This window comes from Pezoporus flaviventris, unplaced genomic scaffold, assembly GCF_033815535.1.
Source record: "Pezoporus flaviventris isolate CSIRO_AGI_PZ_B2104156 unplaced genomic scaffold, CSIRO_AGI_Pfla_v1 ptg000007l, whole genome shotgun sequence".
NCBI lineage: Eukaryota > Metazoa > Chordata > Aves > Psittaciformes > Psittacidae > Pezoporus > Pezoporus flaviventris.
The window spans coordinates 54182327-54209656 of NW_026892555.1; the positions used below are offsets into that span (position 1 = coordinate 54182327).

At 39.7% G+C, this 27330-nt stretch overlaps 1 protein-coding gene across 2 annotated transcripts in view; it reads left to right on the plus strand.

The window, feature by feature from the left end:
• Nucleotides 1–2127: 2127 nt before the first annotated feature.
• The window catches only part of LDLRAD4 (low density lipoprotein receptor class A domain containing 4), a 180477-nt gene continuing 155274 nt past the window's right edge, over nucleotides 2128–27330 (plus strand). For both annotated transcript variants that reach the window (XM_061448869.1, XM_061448870.1), the window contains exon 1: nucleotides 2128–2479. In XM_061448869.1, the coding sequence (XP_061304853.1) occupies nucleotides 2440–2479 (40 nt within the window). In that variant the 5' untranslated portion in view covers nucleotides 2128–2439. The remainder of the gene's footprint in view (nucleotides 2480–27330) is intronic.

A 27330-nucleotide genomic window follows, 5' to 3' on the forward strand; every position in this document is an offset into this window, starting at 1 on the left:
TATAAACCAAGATCAAGAGTTCTAAGGCTGAAAATGTGAATGTAAACATGGACCTGCTCTTATAAATATAGAAGCAGCTCAGGCCTCTAGAGAAAAAGCTTGGGAAATGCTTGCAGCATCCACTTGTAGTCATTACAGAATAGTTACCACAATGCTAACATCTGAAAGAAGTATGTGCTGCGATGTATGTATATTACACTTGCTCAGTTGTGTGTATTTAGAATAACATAACCTGATATGAAATGGGTGTTAGTTACATAGAGCACTCTGAAGGGCTGAAAAAGCATCTTGACATTCAGGAATAATAGCATTTTAAAGACTATTTTGTGCAGCTTTTTGTGATAGAAGATATTACATGTAAAGACATTTTCTTTTCTTTTTTTTTTCCTCCTTAATTTCTACTTTCTGTGCTTTTATGTTGAAATATTTGGGTGAAAAAAGGGGAAAACATCTTAAATCTGTTCTGTAACCTCATTTGATTTGAATGCAAATGACCAGATTTCAATACAAGTAACTAATCAGTCAGTCCTGTGCTGTGTTTTGAGACAAAAACGTGTGCTCCTCAGTAATACTGGCGGAACAAAATTGGGCAAAAAAAAAGCAGCAACATCATTAAGACTGAAAACTTGTCTTTTAGCAGCTAGTTTTCATTCAGTGTGTTCTGAGGAAAATTATGTTTATCAGGTGCTAGGCTTACTTGGTTTCAGTGACACACCTGAGAAGAGATCCTTTATGTCCCCCAGGAAAGGGCCCTAATGAATCCTTCTTGAGCTGACTGGGTGTGCACTCGGAGCTGCCTGCAAAGTAGGAAGTGCCCAAAGGAGCATGAGACTCTTCTCTGAAGTTCTGGGCCATCTGAGATAACTCAGCCTTATGCTTCAGGGTTCAGATTTTGCATGTCAGGGAAAAGGGTGAAGTGCAGCTGGGGAGTGGGTTGGTGGGTTATTCATACCTGCCCACTGAGCCTGGTCTTGCACTGTTCTCCGAAGCAGTGGGTGCTGGAACTGACAGGGACACTGGGACCTCTGCTTCAGGAGATGGGCCTTGGGTTCAATCCAGCACTGCAAGCCCTGGCTAGACTCATTAGTTAAAATCCATTAGTAGATCATAAGGTCGTCACAGACATAGTTTCAGCCTGAACCCGCCTGTGTCACTGAGTTTGGAGATAGTGAGCCAAGCATTATTACCTGAAGTAACAGGATGACTGGGGGTGAATGGATTCTCCTCCAAGTCCTCTTTTCTTTCTTGTTCTCTAATACACTCACCTCCCTAAATATGTACTTGTCTGCTATTTGCTTTCAGCCTACAAAAGTAAATATACCCTGTTTTTAAAAAGCTGGATGTGCAACAACTGTAGTTTTCAGTGAGTTGCATGCAGAAGTAGTAGTATCAAGAAAAACATAACCACCTTTTCTTGTGTAGCCTGTGGGTGTTTCTAACCTTAGCCTAATGTCTAAAGACACCCAAATAGTGTCATCTGTCTCACAATTGAGATTTTAAATAGATTTTAAATAGATAATTGACAGCAAGACATACAAAGGTATTTAACCTCAGAAGATTGTTAGAAAACCATATTATAGTGTTAGCAGACAGCACTCCCTTTTCCTGCTCCAGAAAAGAAGGGGAGCAGCTATACATGAAATGCTAATAATCTCACTGTGGTTTTGAATAGACTAGACTTGAGAGCCTTGAGTATTTTTCCTCTTCCCTTTTAACTGCAATTTTGTTATTGTATTGCTGCCCCCATCTCTGCTAAATATGGCTTTTGAAATGTAAATTATATCATGTTCTCAGAGATGCATATGACACCCTCAGCACTGTTCCTCTTTGCACTTCAAAGAGCTGTGTGGTCACACTTTGCATCTCAGCAAAATCGCAAGATTTGCCTTCTGAAGATTTCCTTTAATGTGTACAATCAATCCCTGATAATGTGTTTTGGGTTTTTGTTCCCTGGAGTCTGTTAATTTTAGTGTTGCTACAGGTCATCAGGAAACATAATCTCTTCTTTTTTAATTCCTCAGTGAACGTGCCTGAGGATAGAGGAACACAAGAGAGGAGAGACAATTGAACATCACCGTTGGCCAAGACCTGAAAAAATGGTGCTGAATGAACAGAGGATTAGAACTTCATTGTAAAAGGGAAATAAAGTCTTGGCAGGCGATTCGCTTCATTTCCACATTCATCATGGCCCAAATCCTCTGGCTGGCTGGTTGATGGGACTGTCCAACGCTTCCTACTTAGGTTCAGTGCAGAACCCTCTGTCTACAGATCAAAAGACCTGGGATCAGGTGGGAACTGGATGGTGCCAAATACGGGAATGGAAAGAGAAATGGACTCTGACAAGCTAAGATGGAAGTGACTTGACAGCTTTAAGCTCAGCAGTTGTCTCCAGTAAGGACAGGTTAAGACGGGAATCTCAAGCTTCGCTGGGTGAGCAGTATGCAGGAAGCTGGTTTTCAGGCCACAAATGCTTTCACAGGTAAGGACTTCTGTTCTAGTTCAGTGTATAATTTTGGGAGAGCTTAGTAGAGTTTAGAAGATAAATTGAATAGGTCCTGGCTGTCATTAGTGCCTTCTAGTACTTTCAGTTTAAATCGTATTTTAAAACAGTTCACTTGAGGAACAGTTCAGCGCTTGTATTAACCAGTGAGATACACAACTGTCTGTATTTCAGGCCCTCTGAAATGGATAGTCACAAGCTTTAGGGAACATGTATCTCAACTTTCCTCCTTGAAGTACTTATTTACAGCTTAAAAATAAGTGGCCTCCTGGGTCAGTATAAAACACAGTCTGTTAAGTTGCTCTTGTGTTCAACAAGGAAGTTTGGCGAGAGCATAAGATGGACACAGTTTGTATCAGGAGGCTTCTCAGAAGCATGTCGGTGTTGAGCTTTATCTTGTCAGCCAGAGCACATCTCTGGGCAGAACTTGCCAGGTACCTTCTCCTTGTACTCCCATCCCACACCACTGATGTGCTGCAGTGCTTAAACTGGCAAAGCCAGAGAGTTTAAACAGTAACTGTTTCACCTGAGTCCAATGTATTTCTGTGTAGATAATGTCATGAGAAAGAAAGGATGCCAAAGGTGGTGCGTGTCTCTGAGAAAAGCTCCCTCTAGTGTAAAGTCCACTGGAATTCATGCAGTGCTTTCCTTGTCTGAACTGGTTTCTGATTTGAGAGGTGGAAGGAGACAGGGATCAGAAGATCCTGCTGCTATCTTTCCACATCTGCTGGCCAGCTGAGACCCTGAGAGAAGTGGGTAGAAAATGAACTGGATATTCCTCCTGCTTTAGTAGGTCTAGATAATGGATTAGTACCACAGTGAAAGTTTATGATGTGCAACTACTTTGTTTTTCCAACTTAAAATTTTTGCCTGTAAAAGAAGTTTAATGGATTGATGGTTGTATCTATTGAAGATCATTTTTCTGTCTCAGGCTGCTTTACCCTGGATTGCTTTCTGTTCTAGGAGCAAAGTGGGCAGCCTTCCACTTTGTCCTTTCCCAAAGCAGATCCACCCTCAGAGGCTGGTCCCACCCTTCTGGCTGCAATGGAGTGGCAGCTCTGTGTCTGGCTGTCCACACCAGCGCATTGGTTTGGAGCAACAGTGCAGTTTTGAACCATCTCCCTCATCTTGCGTTGTTTTGATTTACAACATGATTTTCATGTGTGTCAGTGAGATGTGTCTTGAAGGAGAGGAATTGGGAAGATCTTCTCAACATGTGCTCCAGTGCTGATGGGAGATGTGACGTCTGGGAGCACTGCAGGGTTCTGCTGCCTCTGCCTTGGATGCCTGCGCTCCCACAGCTCCCCACTGCCATTCTTGTCCTGTTTGTGCATCTTTTCCTCGCAACTCTCTGCCAGCCTTTAGGTAATTACTAGGGGGGTTTTGATGCTCCTTTGCTCTCCACCAGAATCCTACTGTGGGGATTTTTTTCTTCCTTACCTGCCCTGCCTTCTGTGGCTCTCTCCTTTCCTAAAAACCTTACTACCTTCAGCACCTTTGCAATACTACATTATTTTCTTTCTAGCTTTACACTCTTGCCACAGCATCTGCTATCCCTCAGCTCCCAGATGGTAGGGGTTGTTGGCAGTGTGATCAGGGTGCTTGGGTATTGGGGTGGCAGAAAGCTGGTAACCTTGTGACTGCTGCTGGGTGGAGGAAACATGGCAAACAGTGTGCATAACATTCAGTGAGATGAAACTGGGGTTTCTGGAGTCCCAGGACAACAGTCAGATGGTGAGACAACCCTGCAGATTCAACCTGTTCTGGAGGCTTTAACAGTGTGAAGGTTGCTTGGTTTCTCATAAGAAATTCTTACATTCTTTTGGAGCTGACCTCCAGTAAGGATGTTAATAAACATTTTCAAATCTTGGTAGCTGTACCAAAGAATTATTAACTATTGAATTCAGTTGCACCATACATTCAGGAAACTTGTAAAGGTTGAAATAGCATTGCTTTATATGAGGAGAAGGCAAGGACTTCTCTTTCTTCCAGCTAATATCAAACTGATACTCATGTTTGCTTTTTGGAGATCCTTCCTGTTCTGTTATGTAATGCATTCAGCAGTAAACAGTAAGCATGTAGTTCTTAGAGAAATTTACTGGACTCTGTTATGTTAATTTAAGAGTTGCAATAAAAGTGTAATGGCAGGTGCATATGGTTGCTTCTCTAATCCTTACTATACTGCTCCTTAGTTTTACTGGAATGCCAGTTTAGCTGTAGGAGAAAACAGTAGCTGCTGGTGGCAGAGGGGGCATGACCACATGCAGAAGGGAGCTAATCTGTATAGAAAAAGCTTTGGTATCTGAAACCTGTTCACTGTCAATGCTGAATCTAGCCATGCTAAGTAATTGCAGCTATTGCAACAATCAGAGTAATCATTTCAATTTACAGCTGAAGAGAGTGCTGGCAAAAGAAGCCGGGGAAGATGATGCCTCTGAGTAGCCACCTTCAGAGTATTTCATAAGCCTCCTTTTTACCTTGCTAATTGTTGTAATTTGGAAATGCTTACAGTTAAGGCTAGGAGGTATTTTGATCCTGTCTATGCTCATTTTACTGGCACAGATGCCAAAGCTGCTCTTTTTTGCAGATGGCTCTTGTTCCAAGTGATGGGCTCATTCAATCACTTTGTTGTGTGTTTCCCGACAACAGCTTATAGTTAGAGCTTTTACACTTTACTGGGTAAATACTAATTTCAGTAGGTCATGTAAGTAAGTATAATAGGTTCAGGATTACCAAATGCAGAAAAGGCAATGGGAGGGAAGTGATCCTAGGCTTGATTAGGAAGGAGGTGGCTGAGCCTGTGATGAGAAAAGCCAGATTGAATGATAGTAATCATGAAAAAGTGAGCTTATCATTCTTCAGAAGGTGAGAAGAGAGAATTTGAGAATAAAAGCAATAATATGAAAGAAAAGAGGTTTCATTCAGCTCCTAGAACTGGTAGGTAACATTCCTTGAAAACAAACCTGAGAAATTCAGGAAGGCTAGCAATTCCTACTGGAACTAACTTTTCCAGTCACAGTAAAGAATTTTAAAAGCACAAATAAAAGATCTCCCAACAAAAAAAAGTGTGAGACAAAATTGCATGATCTGGAAATTGAGAACTCATACAGAAAGTGAAAACTAGATTATGTTACTAGAGATGAATGTAAAACTACGTTAGAAGAATGCAACTAGTATAACAAAGAAACAAGGTATGTTCTCAGTAGTAATAAGAGGACGACTGAATTTCCAGACTACTAGCTGAGATGGAATGTCAAAACTCTGACAATGCAGAGAGGACTGAGTAGTTCATGACGTTTTTTTACCTCATTCCTTGCCAAAAGGGTGACTTGTAATCAGGTGGCAAGAAAAGGACTGCGACCTTGAGAAAGGTAAGAATTCCAGCTACAGCAGGAACAGAATTGATTAGAAACTAATGAGATAGGATAATAGGTATTTTAGAACAAACTGGAGCTTATTTAATGATCTCTGCAACATAGGGTGAAATAGCTGAAGTAATGGCTGAGCAGTTAGTTACATTTGGAGAACATTTAGAGGACAGTCTAGGTTCAAAAAAGCTGTGAAATGGCAAACCCTGCACCTAGCGTAAACTTTTCTGGGTTGTTCTTTTTCCCCTTTGAATTAGATAGCTTATCTCAGATACTTGGGGGAAAAAGTTGGAATCAAATTATTAACTGATTTTTTAAATAAATACCCTGTATATAACAGTATGCTAAATGAATTTACATGATTTGTTTCCAGAGTACCTAGTTAGTGGAGCCTAATTTCCCTGAAAGCAGAGAAACAGTATATCTTGTTTCTTGGAAGGCTTTTCACCCTTTTGTAAACAAGGTGGCAATATGGGCTACAAGGTGGGTGCACAGTTGGCTGGAAAGCTGTTCTTGGAATAATTACTAGTGATTCATAGTCAAACTAGAAGGATAAATCAAGTGGGATTTTACCCTGGTTTGCCTGAAAATATTCACTATTTTAATTAATGACTTAGATAGAATCTGCATGCAATATATCCAGATGACAACAACCAGGGAGAGGACGTAAACCGTCTGAACACAGGATTAGAATTCAAAATTAATGTGGTATATTGGAGAGCTGATCTAAAATAAATAAGATGCAGTTCATTAAGGACAAGTTCTAAATTGTGGTTGGGCAGGAATAATCAGCTGTGCAAATCAAAATGTAAAATAAGTGGTGAGGCAGCAGGTCTGCAGAAAACAGATGGACAGTTGCAAGAGTTCAGAAAATGGCTATGAATCAACAGTACAATGCTGGATATGCTCTGTTGTAGTATATTGACAGGGGTCTGCATGTAAGACATGCAAAATAATTTTTCCACTCTACTTAGCATTTGCTTGGCTGGTGTACTGTTTCTGCTGTGAGCAGTGCTCTTTAGGCATGTTGGAAGTATCCAGAGAAGAGCAGAAGAAAAGGCCAGAGATCTAGACAGTGTGACCCTTGAGAACTGAACAGTCTTTTTCAGACTAGATGAGTAATTCTCAAGTTCTCTGAATATGTTTTTCTCATGAAACAGTGGGGATTTGTGTTGGGGCATGTGTCCGACGCATTGAGCTACATGTCAAGAATGTGGCCATGATACACTGGTACTTTGGCATGATGGTCAGAAGGGCCACCTCACTTGCATGCTTCTTAGCTGCCATGAAATACTACACCTTCTGCTTTGGCCACCCCTGGTGCTGCACCAGTGTAAGGGTAATAGTGGTGGGATCCTGGACAGCCTACTTCTATTTTTAAATTAGCTGCTTTCCTCACCAGTGCTCGTTTTGAATGCTCGTTTAGGAGAACCGCGTGATTCTGAAATTGCCTCCCCATCACTGGGGAGTGTGTGACACAGGGGCATCTAGGATAGTCAAGGGGAACACTGTGGGATGGATTAGGAATCAGTGTGTGGAACCTCTTGACCTTGCAAGGTCAGCTTATGTCCATCAGGATTTTATTAGCTCTGTCTCAGCACGAGCTCTGACAGACCTGGGCTGACTCTGAGGTATTCCTGCCTTGTGACCCTCAGCACTCCTAGAGGGATTATTAGCTCTGGCACTATGGAAACCTGAATAAATAGTAAGAGGTTGCTCTGTGCAATAGGTCCTGCCTTTCAGTCTAGCACTGACTTTTCCTGTCACCTTCTGATCCCATTCTGTCACAGCTTCATATCTTCGCCCTCACACCTTCCCCTGTGGAAGTGATGGCACCTTCAAATCTTTCCATAATCTTTTGCAGCCTTATCTCTCAAGGTCATTGTTGCCAAAGCTTGACCTTGGGCTATATCCAGAGAGGCAAAATTACTCCCAAGAAGCAGCACTTCTGCTTGGCTGATACTATCCCCAGGCTCCCTGCTTTAGCAGAGGAAGTGAACTCATCTGTTAGGAAATCCTCAAGCTCACAGGAATGCAGCTTGGTGGAGCTTCTCCAGTCCCCCTGCCTCTGCCCTGTATCCCCCTGGCACTCAGGACTTCTGCTGCACTTCTTGTCCTGTGTTTCATTGTTCCATGCTTTCCCAGTCTTTTGCCACCTCTTCCCCCATTAGTGCTCAAATTCTCTCTTTCTATACTGAGACTCCTCTATCCTTCACTGTTTTAACATCTGGTCTCACTTCTCTTCCATATTTCCTACCTCTCTGGTAATCTTCTGCTTTTCACTGCTTCTATCACCTACTTTTGTTTCCAGACCTCTCCCACTTTCAGACCAACTCACTACAACTTAATTCCAGATTGGGTTGCCTCTTCTCCTCTTTTCTAGACTCAGCTCTTTGTCTCCTCATCTGCCTTTCTCTGGGGCGAGTACCTTTCCCCACGTGGCATCTCTTCCACAGTGACTTCTGGTTTCTGTGGGACCTTTCTTTGCAGGAAGGCAATCTAAGACCCTGCTGCTCAGTTTGGCTTCTCTCCCTAAATCTTGTTTTGCTTAACTGCTGGTGTTTTGGGTGGAGATTTCTTTGGCATGGGGTGGGAGTTCCGGAATAGCGAGGCTCCTTGAGGGAATTACATGGGATACTAGATGAATTGCTCCAGCGGGTTGCATATGACCCAGTTGGCCGTTATTCATTTATAGAATGGAAGAGTGATGGAAGATGTGATAACCATTTAAAAGTATATGGAAATTTCATGTAAAGAGGAAGGTAATAGAAACTGGTTTCCAGTTCTGCTGAGGATAGAACATGAAGTAACAGACAAGTTTATTGTGGTGGAGAGATTGAGGTTAGACATTAGGAAAATCTTTCTAATGGTAAGGATAGTTAAGAACTGCAGCTGATTGCCTAGGGAGGTTGCAAAGTCTCCATCACTGAAGGTTTTTAAGAACAAGTTAGACAAATATCTGTCAGAAATGGTTTATGTATAGTTGATCTTGCCCTGAGGCAGGGGAATGGAATTCATGAGAGCACTTCCAGCCTTACTTTTCTATGATTCTATTATTGCTGCTTCCCTGGATAATAAACGTACATTTTTAAGGTTAGTAACCCACCTGCACTACTCTGTCTTCTCAATGTTTGGCGTAGATTCTGTTGAGCCCTTGGAATAATTGATAAAGGATAGATAAGGAGTCTTGGGTGTTTAAAGTCATAACTCTTTTTGCCAGAGTATTGCTCCATTGCATTCCTTCTAGCCAGGCCTTCTGTAAACATCTTCTTTTTGCAGTGTGTGACATATGTTGCTATGTCTGTGCAACTTGCATAGAAATATTTTAATGTTACATAAATACTGCATACATTCTTCTGTTTCACAGTATGCAAGTATTTTAAGCAAAGCTTTCACCACTCTTAGACAGTAAGCAGATTTAAAAGGTAATTGTTAAGAATAATCAAAAATAGGCCAAAGCCAAAGTAACCACCCTTTGAGGTTGTTTTCTTTATTATTAATAAAATTGTGAATTATTTACTTAGCATTGAATACATAACTTGTATCTGCTGCTGAAGGTAGCCTTCTTCCTCGGAATTATTAATTGAAGCTCAATGGAGAGCAGCAAAACAGGTTTGAGATGTCTTCCAATAAGTATATAATGTAATTAATATTAAAAGCAGTTGAAAACTCATTTATACACCAACACAGGTCTCCCACACTGCTGCTGTCATTATTTGCATGATTTTCAATTACAGATAAACATTTCATTTAAAAAAATACAACTTGAATATGTAGGAGATTATTCTCTTCCCCCTCTGTTTCAGGTTTTTTTTTTTCATCTGTCTCTTGAAGCTGATCTAAAATTGCTGCCATTTTCTTAACAAATGCTTTCTTACTTTATGAATTTTCAAGGTTACTGTTTCACTCTCGGACAACTCTTACTGTCTCTTAGTTCATGGGAGAAACAGATTGCCTTTTTGCAATGACCCTTACTCAGCACACAGATAGTAACAGATCACATTCCGTGGTATTCCCTTAGATATTTTATTTAGAGTATGCAATTTTTAGAGTACAGATAGTATTCTCAGCAAAAATACATGGAAGAAGATATAACCTTTGTGTCTAAGAGTTTGCTATCTAACTAAATATGTTGCATTCAGCAAAACTGTTTTTAGTAATTCATAGCTTGGGAGTCTCCTCTTCAGGGTTAAATGCTTTAATAGAATTACAGGAGAGTGAGAAACTGTGTAAATCAATTTGCGAGCATTGGTGCCTGCCATATGAGAGTGATAGCTTTTGGTCACAACCTAATTCTTATGTTGTCCTTAAGATCAGTGATTAGAACAGCAGTGCTTTTTTGCTTTAGGTCATTCTTCAAATCTGGGAGGTCGGCTTTTAAGTTTTGACCCCAGACTTTGTATAGGTGAAATACTGTGTTTTCTTCTTTCTTTCCTTTCCCCTCAAGAAAACAGATCTCTTCAAATGTCTGGTTAAAGGACTGTTTAATCTGTAACTGCACAGGTACTACCTTTGCTAAGTGGGCTGTAGCAGTCCTTGTGGAAAAAGAGGAGCATTTCACACAGGCCAAGGATTTAATATTTTAAACACCTTTCCTTTCAAATTCTTATATTTAATTGAGGTAGAAGACGTCCTTGCCTGTTTGCTTGTTTCAGTGAAGTACTACATCCTGTTCTTCTTGCTGAGGGGAAGAATGGGAGAATTTGGAGGGCAGTCACTTCCAGAAGGTAGCCTTGCTGTGTGAAGCCACCTAGAGCTCAGAGAAATGTGGAGGCAGAGAAAGGCAGAACAGGAGTCAACAGGATTCCAGAGGAAATGCAGTGGTGTGGTGCCCTGTGAAACACTTTCAGAGACACTGGACTCAGACAAGGATCTTCTACAGACCCAGAATTGCAGACCATTCATATCAAGCTCCATCCTAAAATTACCATTCTGATCTGGAATGATTTTTTAAAAAAATATTTTTAATTTTTAATTAAATTTTCATTAATATTTGAGTTAATTTAAATTCCATTTAAAAGCCCTTTAATTTTCAGTCTAGGTGTAGTCTTGGCTATGTGCGCATGTTCCACTTGTTCTTATGACAGTCCAGAGCCCAAATGAAGGCTGAGCAGGCCAGGGCAAACGAAGATTCAAATTTAGAGAAGCATCATGGCCAATGCTAAGATCAAAATTATTTCATGAAGTAGTGTATTGCTGGAAATGGCAAACTTCTCCTTCCCAAAGTCATGGGAGAGCATGCTGCAGCATGTTCAGGGAGGATGTTGCGCTTGGATCCTAACCTTTGATAGCCATTTTTAATAGATGATACTCAGTTGTAGCATTAGCATTTGCAAAGCTGATGGTTCTTTGGAAGTGCCCATCTGCCATTTCTCATTTCTTAATAGTACCTGTCACGGTGCCTTCACATAGTACAGCTTAATCAGCCAAATGGCCAATTCCAGACTGAATCTGACAATAAATTTAGCTGTAAATATGCTACATTTCAGTGTTTAATCATAATAAAAAGGCAGACTTTTTGAGTGGACCAAATGAATATGTAGTCCCTTGAGTAAAACCCAGAAAATAGAAACGAGTGAAAATTGATAGTTAAATTGGCAGTGTGTGCTTTCTGTTAATTCTTGCTAAGTAATTAGGTAAATTAGGTAGTCTTTTTTTTTTTTTTTTTTTTTTTTTGGGGGGGGGGCGGGGATGGGATATGACATTCAGGCTGTGCCTGTGGCTGACTGAGGGTATTTTTCACTGCTGAAAAGGTCTTTTGCATGCTGAGGGTAATGCTCCCGCTGGTGGTGTTCCAGGCTGAAAACCAGCCTTGGGCTGCGTCTGTTGGAGGTGGCCAAAAATCCTGTGCAGGAGCATGCGCTGCTTCCTAACAAACCCATCAGATGCCTGTCATCAGGCACCACGCAACCCGCTTGGGAGGAGGAGGAGGAGGAGCAGGAGCACCAGTGTGAGCCAAGCTGGAAATGTGTTTTCTTACACACATATAAGCACTAAAAGAGGGAGCATAGGACCCGAATTGATTTCAAGCTACTGAAGCACTGGACTACACTGTTTTGGAAGCTGAGGGGTGGCAAAGTGGAAACATGAGTGATACTAGTCTAAACCTAGTTTTATTCATGCAAAAAGGATGCAGGATGTTCCCATGTGCTCAGCTTCAGGCAGTAGAGCTTTGGTTTTGAGTTAATAGTGTGAGGTGAAGTTTTGGTTTAATGTTTTGTTTGTTTTTTTCTACAAAGGCAGGCTGTTTAACTATCTCCTGATAGAACAGAGAATATAAAAAAAAAATTCTTGGTTTCCTTATACCATAAAATAAATAGTATAAATTAATGTTATGTTTCTTTGTTGTATGCTGTGGCAACACCTTTACAAATCAGAACCTGCAGTTTGGGTAAACAGGGAAGTGAAAATATTTGATGTTGCAGGATAAATGTGGTGAAAAAGCCTAAAAGTTACTTAGGAGAAGGTAATACTGTGCATACAGAGTTAAATGCTATATTTACTTCTTTGATGCTTACACCCTTTTACTTTTTAGGAAAAGAGGCCATGATGCATGGGGATTATCTTACTTGTCAGGCCTTTATTGGTTGCTGTTAGGTTTGGGTTTTGTTCAGAGAAAGCTTCTTAAGGGTGGACATAATCCTTTCTCTGAGCCTTTCTATGAATGCTCATGTTCTGGCAGGTGTATCAGGTACATCTCACATCCTGGGGCTTGGCTTTCTTCACAGAAGCATTTTGTCATGGAGCAACATGGATTCACCCAAGCATGCACCCCTTGCTGCTCCTCTCCCAGGTTTTATCCGCAGGGACTGCCCGACTCCTGCTCCAAGCCCTTTCTAGAGGGACACTCCCACCCTCTTTAATTTCTTTCAGCCCTCTGCAATGGTGAATAAACAAAATGTTCACTCTCCAGAAGGATCATTACTTGTTGATAGGATGCAGCCTTCGAACCCTGCCAGCCTCTTACCAACACCCAGAGATACTCTTTTCCCTGGAAGGGAATACGACGCAATACTCTGATACGTCTGTACTAGCTGCTTTCTGAGATCCACCTTTTCCAAAGCTGTGCTCATGTGGGGCTCAGGAACTGCTAGTTTCTGAACCAAGGGTCTTTGGGCAGTTGGGCTTTGACAGTACTCGGAGACCAGGAACTTGGGGTTTGATATCAAAACAAAATTACACTGTATCATATCTGAGTCCTATCACCCTACTATAATTTGACTGTAAAATGTACCCAGTAGTTTAGACAGCTGAATCCCTAAGCTTTCTTTGGAAACCACACACATGGGTTTCGCAGGGGTTTAAGTGGATGTTACTGTGTGCAGGTGGCAAGCAGGGCCCTGCTCTTCACAACCACAGGTCCTTTTCCATACTCTCCTGTGCCGAAGAACAGATCGAGCGCTGGTTTTTTCATAACTAGTGGGGTTTGATTTTATTTCTTAAATTTTCTGTCCTATTGTAGGCTCTTTATGTCCTTAGCTTGCTTTCTTCACTAGAAAGTCACTCCCTTCTGATTTAAGGGCAACAATAGAGGAAACTTTGAAGAGTGTGGAGTTAATGAGGATTTTTCATGATGGAAACACACAAAAAAATCCTATTCTACAGCCAGCATCTAAGTAGCATCTTCAATCCATGTTTCTGAGGATAAACTTGTTTGTGTTGTTAGTGGGTAAAGTAGCTTCATTCAGTGCCATTTGATTGCTGACAGTGCTGCATGCCTGTGTGTTACAGGTATACATATGGGGAAGTGGTGGGAGGAGGACCAAGGACAAGGTACTGGCTTTGGAAAAGCCTGGAAGACTTGCTTGCATATGAAGTGTTCAAGAGTGGTCAGTTTATCCTGGAGGCTTAGACTATACAAACCAGTAATTTATACTGTCTGAAGATGGATTCGCAGCAGGGCTGTGTACTCAGTCGGTCTTTGATTTAAATGAAAAAATTGGATTTTGTGCATGAGTTTCCATCTTTCCCCTTTCTGAGCTTTATTATACTTGATCTGTTTATCTCAAAAGAAATACTTTCAAGATAATATCTGCTTCCAGTTGCTTAGAGAATCTGAAGAGACCTGCCACAGCAGTGCTAGAGTAAGTTCAGAAAAACTTCACTGTTATTAACTCAGGATGTAGGTGGCAACTGTGAACTAAAGGCGTTTTTTTTTTTTCCTGTAGAGATCGTAACTTTGTGCCCAAACCAGTGCTATTTGTAGAAGTTGTTGGAGAGTTCATGTATAATAACAGGAATGTGGTAAACTCCAACAATAAAGGCAACAAGCGTGATTCTTGAAGATGTTTTAATTGAGTGCCTTCTCTAACATATACATGGAAAAAGTGACAAAGCATTGACTTGGTGGCTTTTGTACAGTCTCTCAAGTATGTTACTGTTTTAAAACCATATTATTCTAGTTTTGATGAGAACAAGTTAACGTTTTCTCAGGCACATGAGTCCTGTTCATAGTGATCTGTGCGGCACTAGAGAATCTTCAACTGAGATGAGGACCCTGCTGTGCCAGAGCAGTCAATGTCAGCCCCTTTTAAAATCTCAACATCTGAAAAAGGCAAGATAGAAGCAGAAAGAAAACGTACTGCTGTTCTGCATTTACAGATAGACAGCTAAGGCACAGATGAAATATTTATATGGAGTGAGCTAGAAAGCTTGGCAGACCTGAGAACTAAAGCTACAGCCTCTAAATCTCAACCCAGTTTGAAGGGTGAGATTATAACCACAAGTACTAACATCTTTATTTTTATCTCTGAGTTAGCAGTGTACCTACTGCACTATTTTCTCACAGTTCCTCTGTTGTATCTTTATTGTTTCTACTTGCTGCTGCTATGAGGAGAAGAACATAAGTTAGTAGGATTTCTTGTGGAAACTGTAGGCTTGCTTTATGCCAGCAGTGCTGGAAAGAATTTCTCTGAAGACGAATTACAGCTGCCTGTAAAATATGTGACACAAACAGCCCTTCTGATTCACAAGCATTAATTGTGCATTGGGAAGAAGGAGGTGCTGGGATACGAGAGTGCTTGACGGATATGGAATATTACTTAAGGGCTTAAAAAAAAAATAAAATCTATGATTGAATTGCCAACTAGAGAGTAGGATTATTGAAATTTATGGGAACAAAATTTAGTGAGATGAATACAAATAAAGCTGCCCATGTTAGTTTCATGATTCTTTTCCAAGGATCTTTAAATGCAAAATATGATGTTCATTAATGTAATGTAGGCAGGCTCATTGCTTTGTGGCTTTATACACATGGATCAGACTTCCGTGTTGTCTTTAGGCACATTTTGAAAAGCCTCAGAAAGGTCTGTTCTTTATGCAGCTTGCTTTCTACGAAGGTAGAAATGCAAGTTTTGTGGAAAGATCGTATTTCATACTGCAACTAGTGGCCTGTTGGGAAAGCAAACAAGCAAGACACCAAACCCCAGAATTATTCACGTATATAAGCCCTTCAGCTCCAGGAAATCTTTAAGTAAGTGTTCAGGATTCTGCAGTTTGCTAGGGGCCATCTTCTGCTACATAAGCAAAAGAGCACTAAAACCAGTCATGGGGAGAAAATTCTCATGCAAGTGAAATTGTTGCTGTATTAGCATTTTGCTTTCAGTCAGTATTGTGATTTTGAATGAAATCCCCTAGTTGTCCCCGTTGGTGGCATCATGGTTCAGCTCACAAGACAGCTTTGTTGCCACCAGAGTAGCCAGTACTTGCTAACAGAACACTAGAGAAGGTGAAGTTTCTTTTTTCCATCTGTTTGGTACCTGTGACCTAATGAAGAGGCAGTGGGATGCTGTACATGTTAATGAGAGAAGTGAGGAAAGAGAAATGAGACCTGTGGACAGTACCTAAAATTGAGGTGGACTTGCAGAATTTTACCCAAAAAGAAAGACATGCTTGAGCCTGCCACCTGGAAAGGGTGTTCACAGAGACACTGAAGGGTTGCCAAAGCCTGACTTGTGGTGGTTGCAGAAGGTAAAGCTGGAGATAAAGTTAGCTGTGCATAAAGGAGTTAATGTGATTCTCTTTAGCAGTGATAGCTATCATTACAATCACACCAAGTTCTGTCAACCCTAGATTAGAAAAACCTTTAAATACTTGTACAGGGAGCAAACTCTGGGTATCTTATCCTTAAATTGACAGTCTTGAAACAGTTTCAACTGGGAAAGAGCTAGACTCATTTTTGAGAAAAGTATCATAAGTCTAGTGTGCTGATTCTTAGTTTTTCTGGTTTTAAATATAGGGCCGCTGTCTAGAAGTCATATCAATGTGAGACTGTGTAGACATTACATGGTGCCAAGAAATAAGTTCCCAGATATTTATAAATAAACTCTCAGTGCGCTCCCATTTTCCTTCCTCTTGCTTTTGCTATTATCCCACGCATTTACCCCCAGGCTATCTATACTTTTTTATAGAGACACCAGTAGTAATTCTCTTTTTCTGAATTTTATTCTTGAAGAAAATAGATCAATTATACAGTGGAACACTGGCTAGGTTACAGCTCATAGCCATAGCTGTTAACCTTGCATGTTCTTTTTACCTCTGTAGTAATTATGAACTGTTAAATTGAGCGGAGGAGTAATCTGTGAGACATAAAAGTAGAAATTATGCATTCCAAAATGATAACCTTAAAAATTCTTTTATTGATTAACATTGTACAGTATTGTCAACATCTTGTGACTGTTACGAGGTTTGAAAAGTGTAACCTAAACTGTGAGAATAATCTGTGGAATATTTGTGTACCCTGCTGCAGCAGGCGTGCTTTTATGATGTTTGAGTCTTTAAAGATTGTTTGGAAATCAGAAATTAAATAAAGAACAAGGTAGTCTTTGTTTGGGTCCAAGAGATCCCATTTTAATAACACTTGAAAAGCTGTTAAGAACACTTAATTTTGCTAAATGCATCTACCAGAAGAGACAAAATTGAATAATATGTCCAGTTAATCTAGAAAGGAGTATTTCAAGTCTCATCATGTTAAAAAGAATCAGATGTGCGTTTAGTATAAGGGGAAGATACATTACTGCTCTGGTCCACTATGACCAGATATATACATACATATATACGTATGTATGTATTTTCTCACCACTGTAGGTGTTCTAATGCAGTGTTGATATTCTTACCTGCCACTGTTATGTTTGTTGATTATGAATGACTAAATTTTTTAGTGTAAAGTGAAGTAATAACTCTCTCTTTTCCTCTCCTGTCTCTGCTACTTCCAGTTTGTTCTGCAGCTTTGTTGAAAGTAATACTGTTTGGTTTTCTTCTTCTGTCAGGTTTTACAACAGAAGTAGACTCCACAAGAAGTTATGGGGGTTATAACATCTCTCATTAGATTTCTGTAATCTGGACAGGTAATAATTAGTTAACTGTCAAAGTTTGTTTGAAACTGCATCCTTAAAATAGCAAATAGTTTTATATTAGAATAAGATATTAAAAAAAGAATAAATTTGAAGGAACAAAGGCTAAACTAAAGCTCACAGGAAAAGCTATGATGATTATCAGACTGAAGATACAGCTTTGTTTTTCTGTTCTCAGTAGTAATAACAGTTAGTTGGGATGATTTCCCTGAGAAAAAAGGTGACTCTGGATTTTACTTCCTATGGCAATGTAGCTGTAATTTTGAATGATAACTTTCTTAATGGCTCTGCGTCTGCTCCTGACCTACAGCTGTAGGGGTCATGATAAGTAAATAAAGTATGATTTAGAGCTTAGATATTGATATTAGCAAGTGTGTGGCTTCATAGTGTGTCAAATACAGTGTTTATCCTTAGATTTATTTTGCTGGACTTTATTGTTTGATATTTGGAGATTCAGTTTCCCCATAATGACGTATGCTGACATTGGAAGACATTGCATCTCTGATGATCTCATATTACTGAGAAGAGCTGTTTTGTTTGTTGTGAAATATATTGAGTTATACATCCCTGTATTAGTAATTCCTACAAGGTAGAAATTATAGTGGGTGGTCGTTCCTTTTATTAGGCCATCTGATTTAGTTGAAGAAAAATAGACAAGCTGTGTGTGTTGCAACTCCTTCTTCAAGTCTTTGAAGAAGATCCCAAATGACAGGTCTGCATTCTCCAAATGCTCGTTTTTTCCACTAGTATCTGTTGATCAGTTAGAAGATAACTTGTTTCTTTACAAAGCTTGCCTTGATTAAACTGCCATGTCTACAGTAAACCACAACTTCGTGATTTCAGCCTTTGCCATTCAGGACACATACCTTAATTTGAACTGCTTCAGTTAAAGTTACTTTCAGCCACTCACCCTTCACATTTTCTCACTCTGGGTATAGCCAGAAGGGCTGACTCTTCTACCTAAGCTCAAACCAAGTTGTACTAAAAACCCAATGAAGCAGTTGAGCCTGTGATTTGCTTTTCAGTTTATGTTGTTCCCATCCCCTGCGACTTCACTACATACCTTATTGGTGGCCAAAATATTTATTTTGTGGCCTGTCATATGTCATTCAAACTATTTAAAGCTCGGTTTCACGCTCCTCAGTCAGATCGCCTTGATTTCAGGGGCACGCCATACAGCTTTGCATCCTAGTGAGGGGAATTTTCCTGCAGCAGGTTAAGTCGCTTCTTTGTAGCAGTTGCAGTTTTCTGTCAGTTTAAATGTACTTCCTTCCTCCTGATCCCCCACTCCTCTCAGAGCTTTGCCTATGCTCCACTAGCAACTTTACTATGGGAACCTTTTTGGGACCAGTGGCATTGGACACATGGATTCAACACACAGATGAGAAGTCTCCTCATAGCTACCTTGTGCATCTGACACCTTTCTCACCTCTTTTTGATGCATGATCTGAAAGAGAAAAGCCTTTGGATAAGATTCGCCATATCCTCTCAGTGGTTGTGGTACAGCTGGTAGCGTGAGAACCTGGCTGTATGGCTTTCTGCCTCCTTCCTGTGGGGAGGAGAGCAGTGGTCAAACAGGAGACTTTGCTGAAAACTTCAGTGTTCCTCTTGACCCAGCTAACAGTCAAAGGAACTGGCTTCTGCTAGCTCCAACAGTCTGCCAAGACTTAACCGAGCTGTCCATAGTGGTTTATGTGGAAGAGTTATTCAAAGGAGTAAGTGGTTGTAAGATTCTTTCTACCAGTGTATGGACTTATGTGTATGTTTTGTGTTACAACACACAAAGAAGAACAAGTTTGTTTTCACAGAATCACAGGATGGTTTGTGTTGTAGGGGACCTTAAAGATCATCCAGTTCCAACTACCCTGCCGTGGGCAGGGACACCTTCTCCTAGACCAAGTTGTTCAAAGCCCCATCCAACCTGGCCTTGAACACTGCCAGGGATGGGGCAGCCACAGCTTCTCTGGGCAACTTGTTCTAATGTTTTGTTTGTTTGGTTTTTTTTTAAGATCACTGTTTCTCTTCCTATAGTAGAGCTGATCATGTGTAAAGAACGTTATTACAAAATCAAGATTCATGCTAGTTAGCTTTAATTAGAAACTTTCTGTCATCAGACTGTCTAAAGGGGCTCTGCTTATGCCATTTAATACTTTCCCTTGTGTGTAGCAAGGTATTTGTGATTCAGATGTGTGCAAAGTGATGAATAGGAATATGGCATAAAATGTGTTATAACCAGTTAGGAGCAGAAGTGGGTTAGGGGTCTTGAAATCCTGGATTTCCTGGGCTTTGACATTATGTGTTACTCTCTCATTTATTCTATTTTTATAAAGAATACATTGAGAATTTGCAAGAGCCATCATAGGAGGTTGATTGGGTTGGTTTTTGTTACTTGTTCTGGTTTTGGTTTGGGTTTTTTGGAACTACTTAAGCCCATTTTGCTCTTGTAATTCTGCCACTACTGTTCCACAGAACTACAGCTTCTCCTAAGAAAGGAAGTTTTAATACTAAATAGGGTTTGTTTTCTTTTTCGTTCCTCCAATAACTTTTTTCTTTTAGCTTGGAAAATTTTCCGAAACAACAGTTTTAAGTTTTACCCATGGTAAATCTCACAATTACTGAGGAAGGAAATACCTATGAAAAACCTGAGGATATCAATTATACGGAAGATGTGTCTTAAGGTGTAAAGTGCAGAGAGGCTGAGAACTTCTACAAACTTCTAAGAAACATAAAGTTTCTGTTTCAGTGTAATTTTCCATCTAATGATTTATTACATTGCCAAATAATGTTTCTAATATCGATGACAGGTCTTTCATTGATTGTTACACTGTTAGTTTTTTATGCTGAATGTCACGGAGCCAGTTGCTGTATGACATTTATATAATTATTTCTATCATGGCATCCAAAAAGCAGCAGTGGTAATTCAATAGTGCAGACACAAAGTCTTCTGACTTTTCTCTTTTCTTTGTGTTTGCTAAGAATTTTTGTGTGTCCAATTTCTTAAAAAATAGTTGTATATATTTTTAAGCTTGAATTAATTTTAATCCTAGATGTGGTAAAAAAAATGAAGGTAAAACATGTACATGAAGCTCATTTTCAGATGCTGACTGGTATTGCCAGCAGAATTATGACCTTATCAATATTAGTTTAGTCTAAAAACTTGTGTACCATAAGGGTATTTTCTGCCTGGTGAGAGAAAGTGGGAAAATCACTGGATGTAAGATGGAGGGGAAGCTGACATGCAGATAGGCTGTCTCCTTTTGCCCCTGCAGGTAATGTTGCATGCATCAGGACTTTGCTTACTGCACAAGGTGTTCTCCTTCAGTTCTAAATCTGCCAGCTCAGTAAATCCCAGACATGCTTAATTATCCTGTTCATTTTTCTGGAATAGGTGATCTGGGAGAGGCACCTGGATCCATCATGTGCTACAAATACATCTGCACAATTTATGATTGTTACTGCAGAGGGGGCTTCATCAGCACTGGGTGCTGTTTACTTACTTGGAGAATGGGGAGCATCAGTTGGCATAGGACTGGCATGCAGTCACAGAAGCAATGGTCCCTGATTTGAGGTGTAGTCCTACATTCCATTGCAAGTCTTATTACTGTTTTTACTGAAGTTGGGCTGTTGTGAGACTTGCTATCATGTTAATGACTGAAGACACAATGTCAAATGAAAGTGAATTTGAGCCCTCAACCTATTGGAACTAGTGGCTGAACTGTCAATAAAATAAAATGGCTGTTCAAGTTTTAATAGCAATTTAAGCCAAGAGTTACTAGTCTCTCTTCACTTGTAGGTCCTCTTAAAATTATCCTTCCCTGACATACTGGGAAATAGAATAATAAACCAAAGGTAATCGGTAGCTAGATTCAACTGCCTGCTAATTGTGCTTTTATTGTTACTCCTCTTCAAAACCTTCCTCAGGATGCCAGGGCCTTGGCATATTTATCATGATGGCTGTAGCAGAAGTCTCAGAGCAGTACTTTCAAACCTTCACACCTTTCTCGTCAATTAGCAATTTAGCAGAGCAATTATTTTGCTTTATTTTCATTCAGAACTATCCCAGAGTCATCATGAAATCATGGCTGTCTCGGGCCCAATTTTGTGGCCTCCAGGGTGAAGAGGTGACAGGGTCATGGGCAAGTGACATAGACTGTGACACACAGTATCTTAGACAGAGCTCATGGCAGCTTTCCGTCCTTATGGTGCCTCACATAACTTGCTAGTATTATTTTCTGTCATGCAGAGATAACACATTTTAATTTATCTGACCATTTTAATTTGAAATAGTTGGGGAAGACAGCATAGTTGGGGACAAAGGCATCCATATATATTGATGCAAGAAATTTATAATCATTCATCCTTCCTCATTGAAATCCTGATCTTTGCAGTCTTACCGTGAACATTATCTTTATTACTGACTTCATGGAATACAGAGATTAGATCCTGAATGAAGTGAAGGATATAGGATGAATATGGATTAGTCTTCTAAGACAATACTGCTCAGGTTTTCTTCCTGAGGTGCTGTATCTGCCTCAGGAAATGAAAGATAAACAAGGTAAAGCTCCACTAGCCAGTGCAGCAGTGCTAGTTGTATACTTACATTATTGTTCTTTATAGATGGTTGAAAAGAGATGCTTGGAACCACATCTAATTAAAAAAAAAAGACTCTTCATTCAATGTGGAAATGTTTAGTTTTAGTGACATGGAAGTGTTTAGTTTTACTTTTACTTTGATAGAGATAAGTGTTTGGACTGAAGGGAAGTGAGCAGAAGCATTGTGTCTCATCTCACAGCTGTCTGAGTGGCACAGTTGAAACACTAGTTTCCATTGAGGAAATCTGTACAGATAACAGAACCGAATTAATAATTGATGAGAGTTAAAAAATCTAGTGGAACTAGAAAATTATTACAAATATTAATCAGTAGAGGTTCTCCTCAACTCTAAGACACATGATAATGTTACTCAGTTTGCTAGTACCTTCCTTCTTACGGTTGTCACAAACTCTGCATACGTGGATCACTCCACAGCAGCAGTAGTGGCATTATTACTACTACTGCTCCGATTATAATTGTTATTATTAATTATCCCAGCTCTTGATATGCTAAGAGCCAAACAGCTTTCCCAGCATCATGTATACTGGGGGAAAACTGCAGCTAAGAAAATAATTGTAATCTTTTTGTTTCAAGATCTTAGAAAATCTGTGACTTTTCAGTAAAAAAATTTTTTGGAGGTATTACTTAAGACAGGATAGTAGTTTTTCTCCTTGGATCTCACGCATTCCCTTCAGACTGCTACATGTTGGGAATGTGTTGGTACTTTACAAGACTTAAGCCTTGCAGGCTTTGCAAGTGTAATAGTGCAGTATTGCAGGCTGCTCCCTCTTACAGCAACCAGTGTAGCCAGCAAATCTCTTTTCTCCTGAACATTATATGAATATAATTGAGGTCAGCCTTCTTGTTTGGCCTGCTGATTTTATATGCAGACATCAAGTATTAAAACAGAAGCTGGAAAATTGTAGTGCAGTCTGGCAGGAGTATTCCATGTGTGCTTGGAATGTACTTTTATGCGCTGCATTGCCTAATGCACATCATATATAATATAGCTGACATATGAAATCAAAGTCAGGTGATACTCTGAATAAAATAAAAAAAAATGTTTCCTATTGACCACCTGGGAATTTCCATATGAAATAAGCCAATACTTTTTTTGATGGTTCTGTATTAAGATTTTGAACTCTATGTTGTCCTTGTATTCGAGTAAGAATTAATTCACAGGTTGAGTACTTTGTGAGGGAATCTCAGGGTCAGTACTCTACATCTTAGGCCAGACTTTGCTTCAGACCTTGGCCTAAAATGCCTGTGCTTTGAGTTTGCTTTTGGATATATTCATGTGACACTAAACGTCTCTGTTTATAATGGTATGAATCAAAGGTGAACGTTGTAAGGAAAGACTATGGAAAGATAGTATTTTTTGTTTGTTGATTTTACTTCTTTGTGAGCTATTTGCCTATATTTTCTAAAGAAAACAACACTGTTATGATTCATTTATTAATTAGGTTATGCTTTCCTTGTTTTGCTGTTGATATATAGCTTGAAAGAGAAGAAAACTTAGACACTTGCAGAAATCTTTATGCAAAGAGCGAGAAGTAGGCTGCTGATTGCTAGGGATTTGATATAAATAAGTTCTAAGTGAAATAAATATGTGAAGCCCCATTAAAGTTGAAGATCTGATCTAGAGAGTTTTAAAGTGATTTAAGGAGCAGTCCTCTCTCATCTCAGTTGTTTAGTTTTCACCATGCAGGTACTTGTAATATATCTTTACTTTTTCTGTCCACAGAGTAAGAGAGACAGAAATAAATACTTAATGTTTTAAAAAATAAGGGGCAAAACATTCCTCTCTCTTTTTAATATTCCTTTTATATCTTCCTATATCTATATATATACACACACATAATATCTCTCCACAGTCTTAGTCAATATAGATCACCTTTTGCGTCAGAGAGTGAGCAAGATATTTAAAAATGCATGTTTAGGAGTTGAATTCAGTGAAGCAGAGTTATCATTAAAATACATGTGATTAGCTCCCAAAATGTCAGAAATGAGACAGACCCACTCAACATCAATGTATTATTAGAAAGCTTGCTGTATCCATTGCCCATTTCTTTGGTGCTTACAATTTTAACACTGGTTTTGTAGACAGTCTTAAGTATGTGAATTCTTCCCATTTTTGATGTCATCAAAGAGAAATTTGTTCATACCCAAATTTTGTCCCATGTAATTACACTTTTAAAAAGCTGCAGGCTGATGAATCCCTGAAGGACCCTAATGTGCTGTTTGGAAATCAGAAATAGAATTAATTCTTTTCTTTGATTATTCCTGTATGAGTGTCTCTCTAATATGCAACATTTTAAATCCTTGCCTTAACTTAGTAATTCAGATGTTGTAAAGAACAGCATCCTACAACTGTACTCCCTAGAAATCACCACGGAAATATAAAAGTGATAATATAGTGTCCTGAGAAATAATGTTGAGGAGCAGAACAAAACTGCATTCATCTAGGCTGAAAATAGCAGCTCTGCCATAACTTTGCCTTTCAGGAACAGTAAGCAGATACTTTGCTGTGTCATATCACATGAATGTTGATGTTTTAGTCACAAGACAATATAATTTTTCTTGTATTAATGGTATACTTGATATGTCATTGTAGAATAAGATTTTTTTATTCTGTATTTTAAGCTTTGACAGGAATAAAACTGAGTGTGTGAGGTTACATTTGGAAATCTAAAAAACATGTTTAAACCAAATGGTATTCTCTCTCAAATGTGCTACTGTTTAAGCTGTGCATTTAGCAACTGCAGTATATTCTTAAGACTGCAAGTATTACTGTTATACATGCATATTTGTTTATATTTACATATAAACATGCTTATCTCTTTTAACTGGTTAATCCCATTTTGATTTGATATACATACTGTATACCAGGAAATATTAGAGTATGTGATTATTGTCTAAAACAAGTAACCTCCTTAAAAACCTTTACACGTAGATTTTTTAAGGAAGTTTTTTTACATTTAATATAGACCTGATCTGTTATGAAAGGGGCTTCCTACCCTTTTGAATGACCTTTTATCAGGGTGTATTTTCCTGCTGTTGCTGCTTCTGTCTTCTCTCTCTTGGGTAGTAGAGCACATTAAATAATTTGCTGTAAACTCAGAGTTACTGCATGAAGTGTAAAAAGACATATTCCAGTATTATTTGCCCACTTTATTAATTATAAGTTTTCTAGCTAATTTGTTTCTAATGTACTGTAACACAAAATACAAGGGGTTTGTGTAGGCTGTTGCTGAAGTACTTTAAGTGAAAGCTATTTGTTTACTGTTGCAAAGAATAGATGGTGTTTTTACACTGGAAGCCGTATCTCCACTCAGATTTTATGAACAACAGGTGTGATGCACAGACTTACCAGAATATGCTAATACGTTCACAGTGTTCTTTAATTGTAGCTTTCATTATGTATCAGTAAATAGCTGAGAGCGTAATTGGGCTAAGAAAATACAAAGGGAGCCCTATGTTACACTGCTGTAGTTGAATTTGATCCCCAAATATTTGTGTGCTACATTGCACTTCATCATAGAATCATAGAATGGTTTGGGTTGGAAGGGGCCTTAAAGAGCATCTAGTTCTAACCTCCCTGCCACAAGACCAGGTTGCTCAAAGCCCCATCCAACCTGGCTTTGAACACTGCCAGGCAGGGATGAGGCAGCCACAGCTTCTGTGGGCAACCCATGCCAGTGCCTCACCACCCTCACTCACTGAAGAATTTTTCCTAATATCTAATCTAAATCTCCCCTCTGTCATTTTAAAGCCATTGCCCCTTGTCCTGTCCCTACAGACCCTTTTAAAAAGTCCCTCTCCAGCTTTCTTGCAGGCTCCTTTAGTTACTGGAAGGCTGCTATAAGGTCTGGCTGGAGCCTTCTCTTTTGGAGGATGAACAAGCCTGACTCTTAATCTTGTTCTTGGTACCTGTTGAGTTTCCTTTTGCTTTCTTGAGGATGTGTGATCATTCTTTTTATATTCATCTATCTGGACATAATGCTTGCAAATCATAAAATATTTTTACTCTGCAAACTGGATTTTGGAACAGTCACCTCTCTGGAGAAGTATTTTTTGCATGTTAGTAAAACATTCAATAGTAATGTTATGTTTTAAAGGCATATCTCCTAATGACAGTGAAAATTAATCTGTTTAGCTGGTGTTTCTTAGTGTTTCAACATAATTCTTTAAGCTGAAGGACCATAAACTAGAGGGATGTCATGGAACAGTAGGTAGTTCTAAGAAATATTTTGTTCTTTTGTTTTTCCTTGAAAATTGGCTGCATTAGCTGGCTCTTTCACTTTACTATTTGAAGTCTTCAGAGGTGAGACCAACAGTATGAAACTGACCTCAGTTTAATGATGTTGGCTTGTAAAATCACAGAAAATTATCACTGTCTCTGAACAGATTAGTAATAATGAGCTGGTACAATATGACAAACTACCTCGCCCACAGTTAAAATGCAATTAGCTGCTCTTGAATTTCGAATGTGCTGGCTGTTTATTCTCTTTCATGGCTGGCATGGGTTTGGGTGGTTCTCTGTGTTCATCCCATCACTTGTCTAATTTTTAACACGCTTTAACTTGTCATCGATACACTGATAACTTGAGCTGTAACCAGATATTTGTCCTAGCCCCATCTCTTATCCCCGCCCAAAAAGTACTGTGGGGCTTCTGACAGATGTACAGTGGCAGATTAAAATTAGATGGCTGAAATGGTTATCGCTGTCAGCCGCTTACCGTGCCTCCCCAACAAGATGTTGCAGTCTCAAAGCTGGCATGACTGATCTGCATGTCAACCACAGTATTTTCCATTCCAGCATATTAAGATAAACCACAGACAGAAATAATGTCCAGAAGAGCCATAGGCTTGAGGTAATGTGTCAGGATTTGAGGGTGTGGTTTGGAGATCAAATGCTGCTTGGCTATTAAATGCGATGTGCATTTTGTCAGTAGTGTCAGTTTCATTGATCAGTGGTTCCCCCAGCCCACGTCAGGCATGTACATGTGCGCGGCAGGTGGGCATTCCTCAGGTGTGTTAGTACAGCAGGCACCAGGCCTCCAGTGGAAACTAAACCATGCTCCTTTTGAAAACCTCTGTTTGGGAAGAGGCAAGCACGGTTAACATCTCATAGCCAGCTGTGCCAGCAGGGTGCTAGGCTGTGTGGCTCCACCCAAGCCAGATGTGCAGATGTCAGGTGTGAAGATAAGCCCTTCCTATCACACCTGGGCACCCTGGTACCATCTCTCCTCCCTTGGCATCCTGCTCTACTCTCTTCCTCACAATCCATCTGCTTAGTCTGCGAGGTGGTGCTCATTTTGGAGGCATTGCCTGATTCAAATGGACCCACTGAAGACCTCCTTAGCTTCTGACTGTTTCCAGAGGAGCGGCTGCACATGAACGGAAATTGCAGCCAGTGACAGGGGAAGGCTGTGCCCCCTGAGGGAAAGCAGTGCTAGCCCAGAGCATTTGGTTTTGGGGATGCAGCACTCCAGCTCATTTATATTGGTTTTCACATA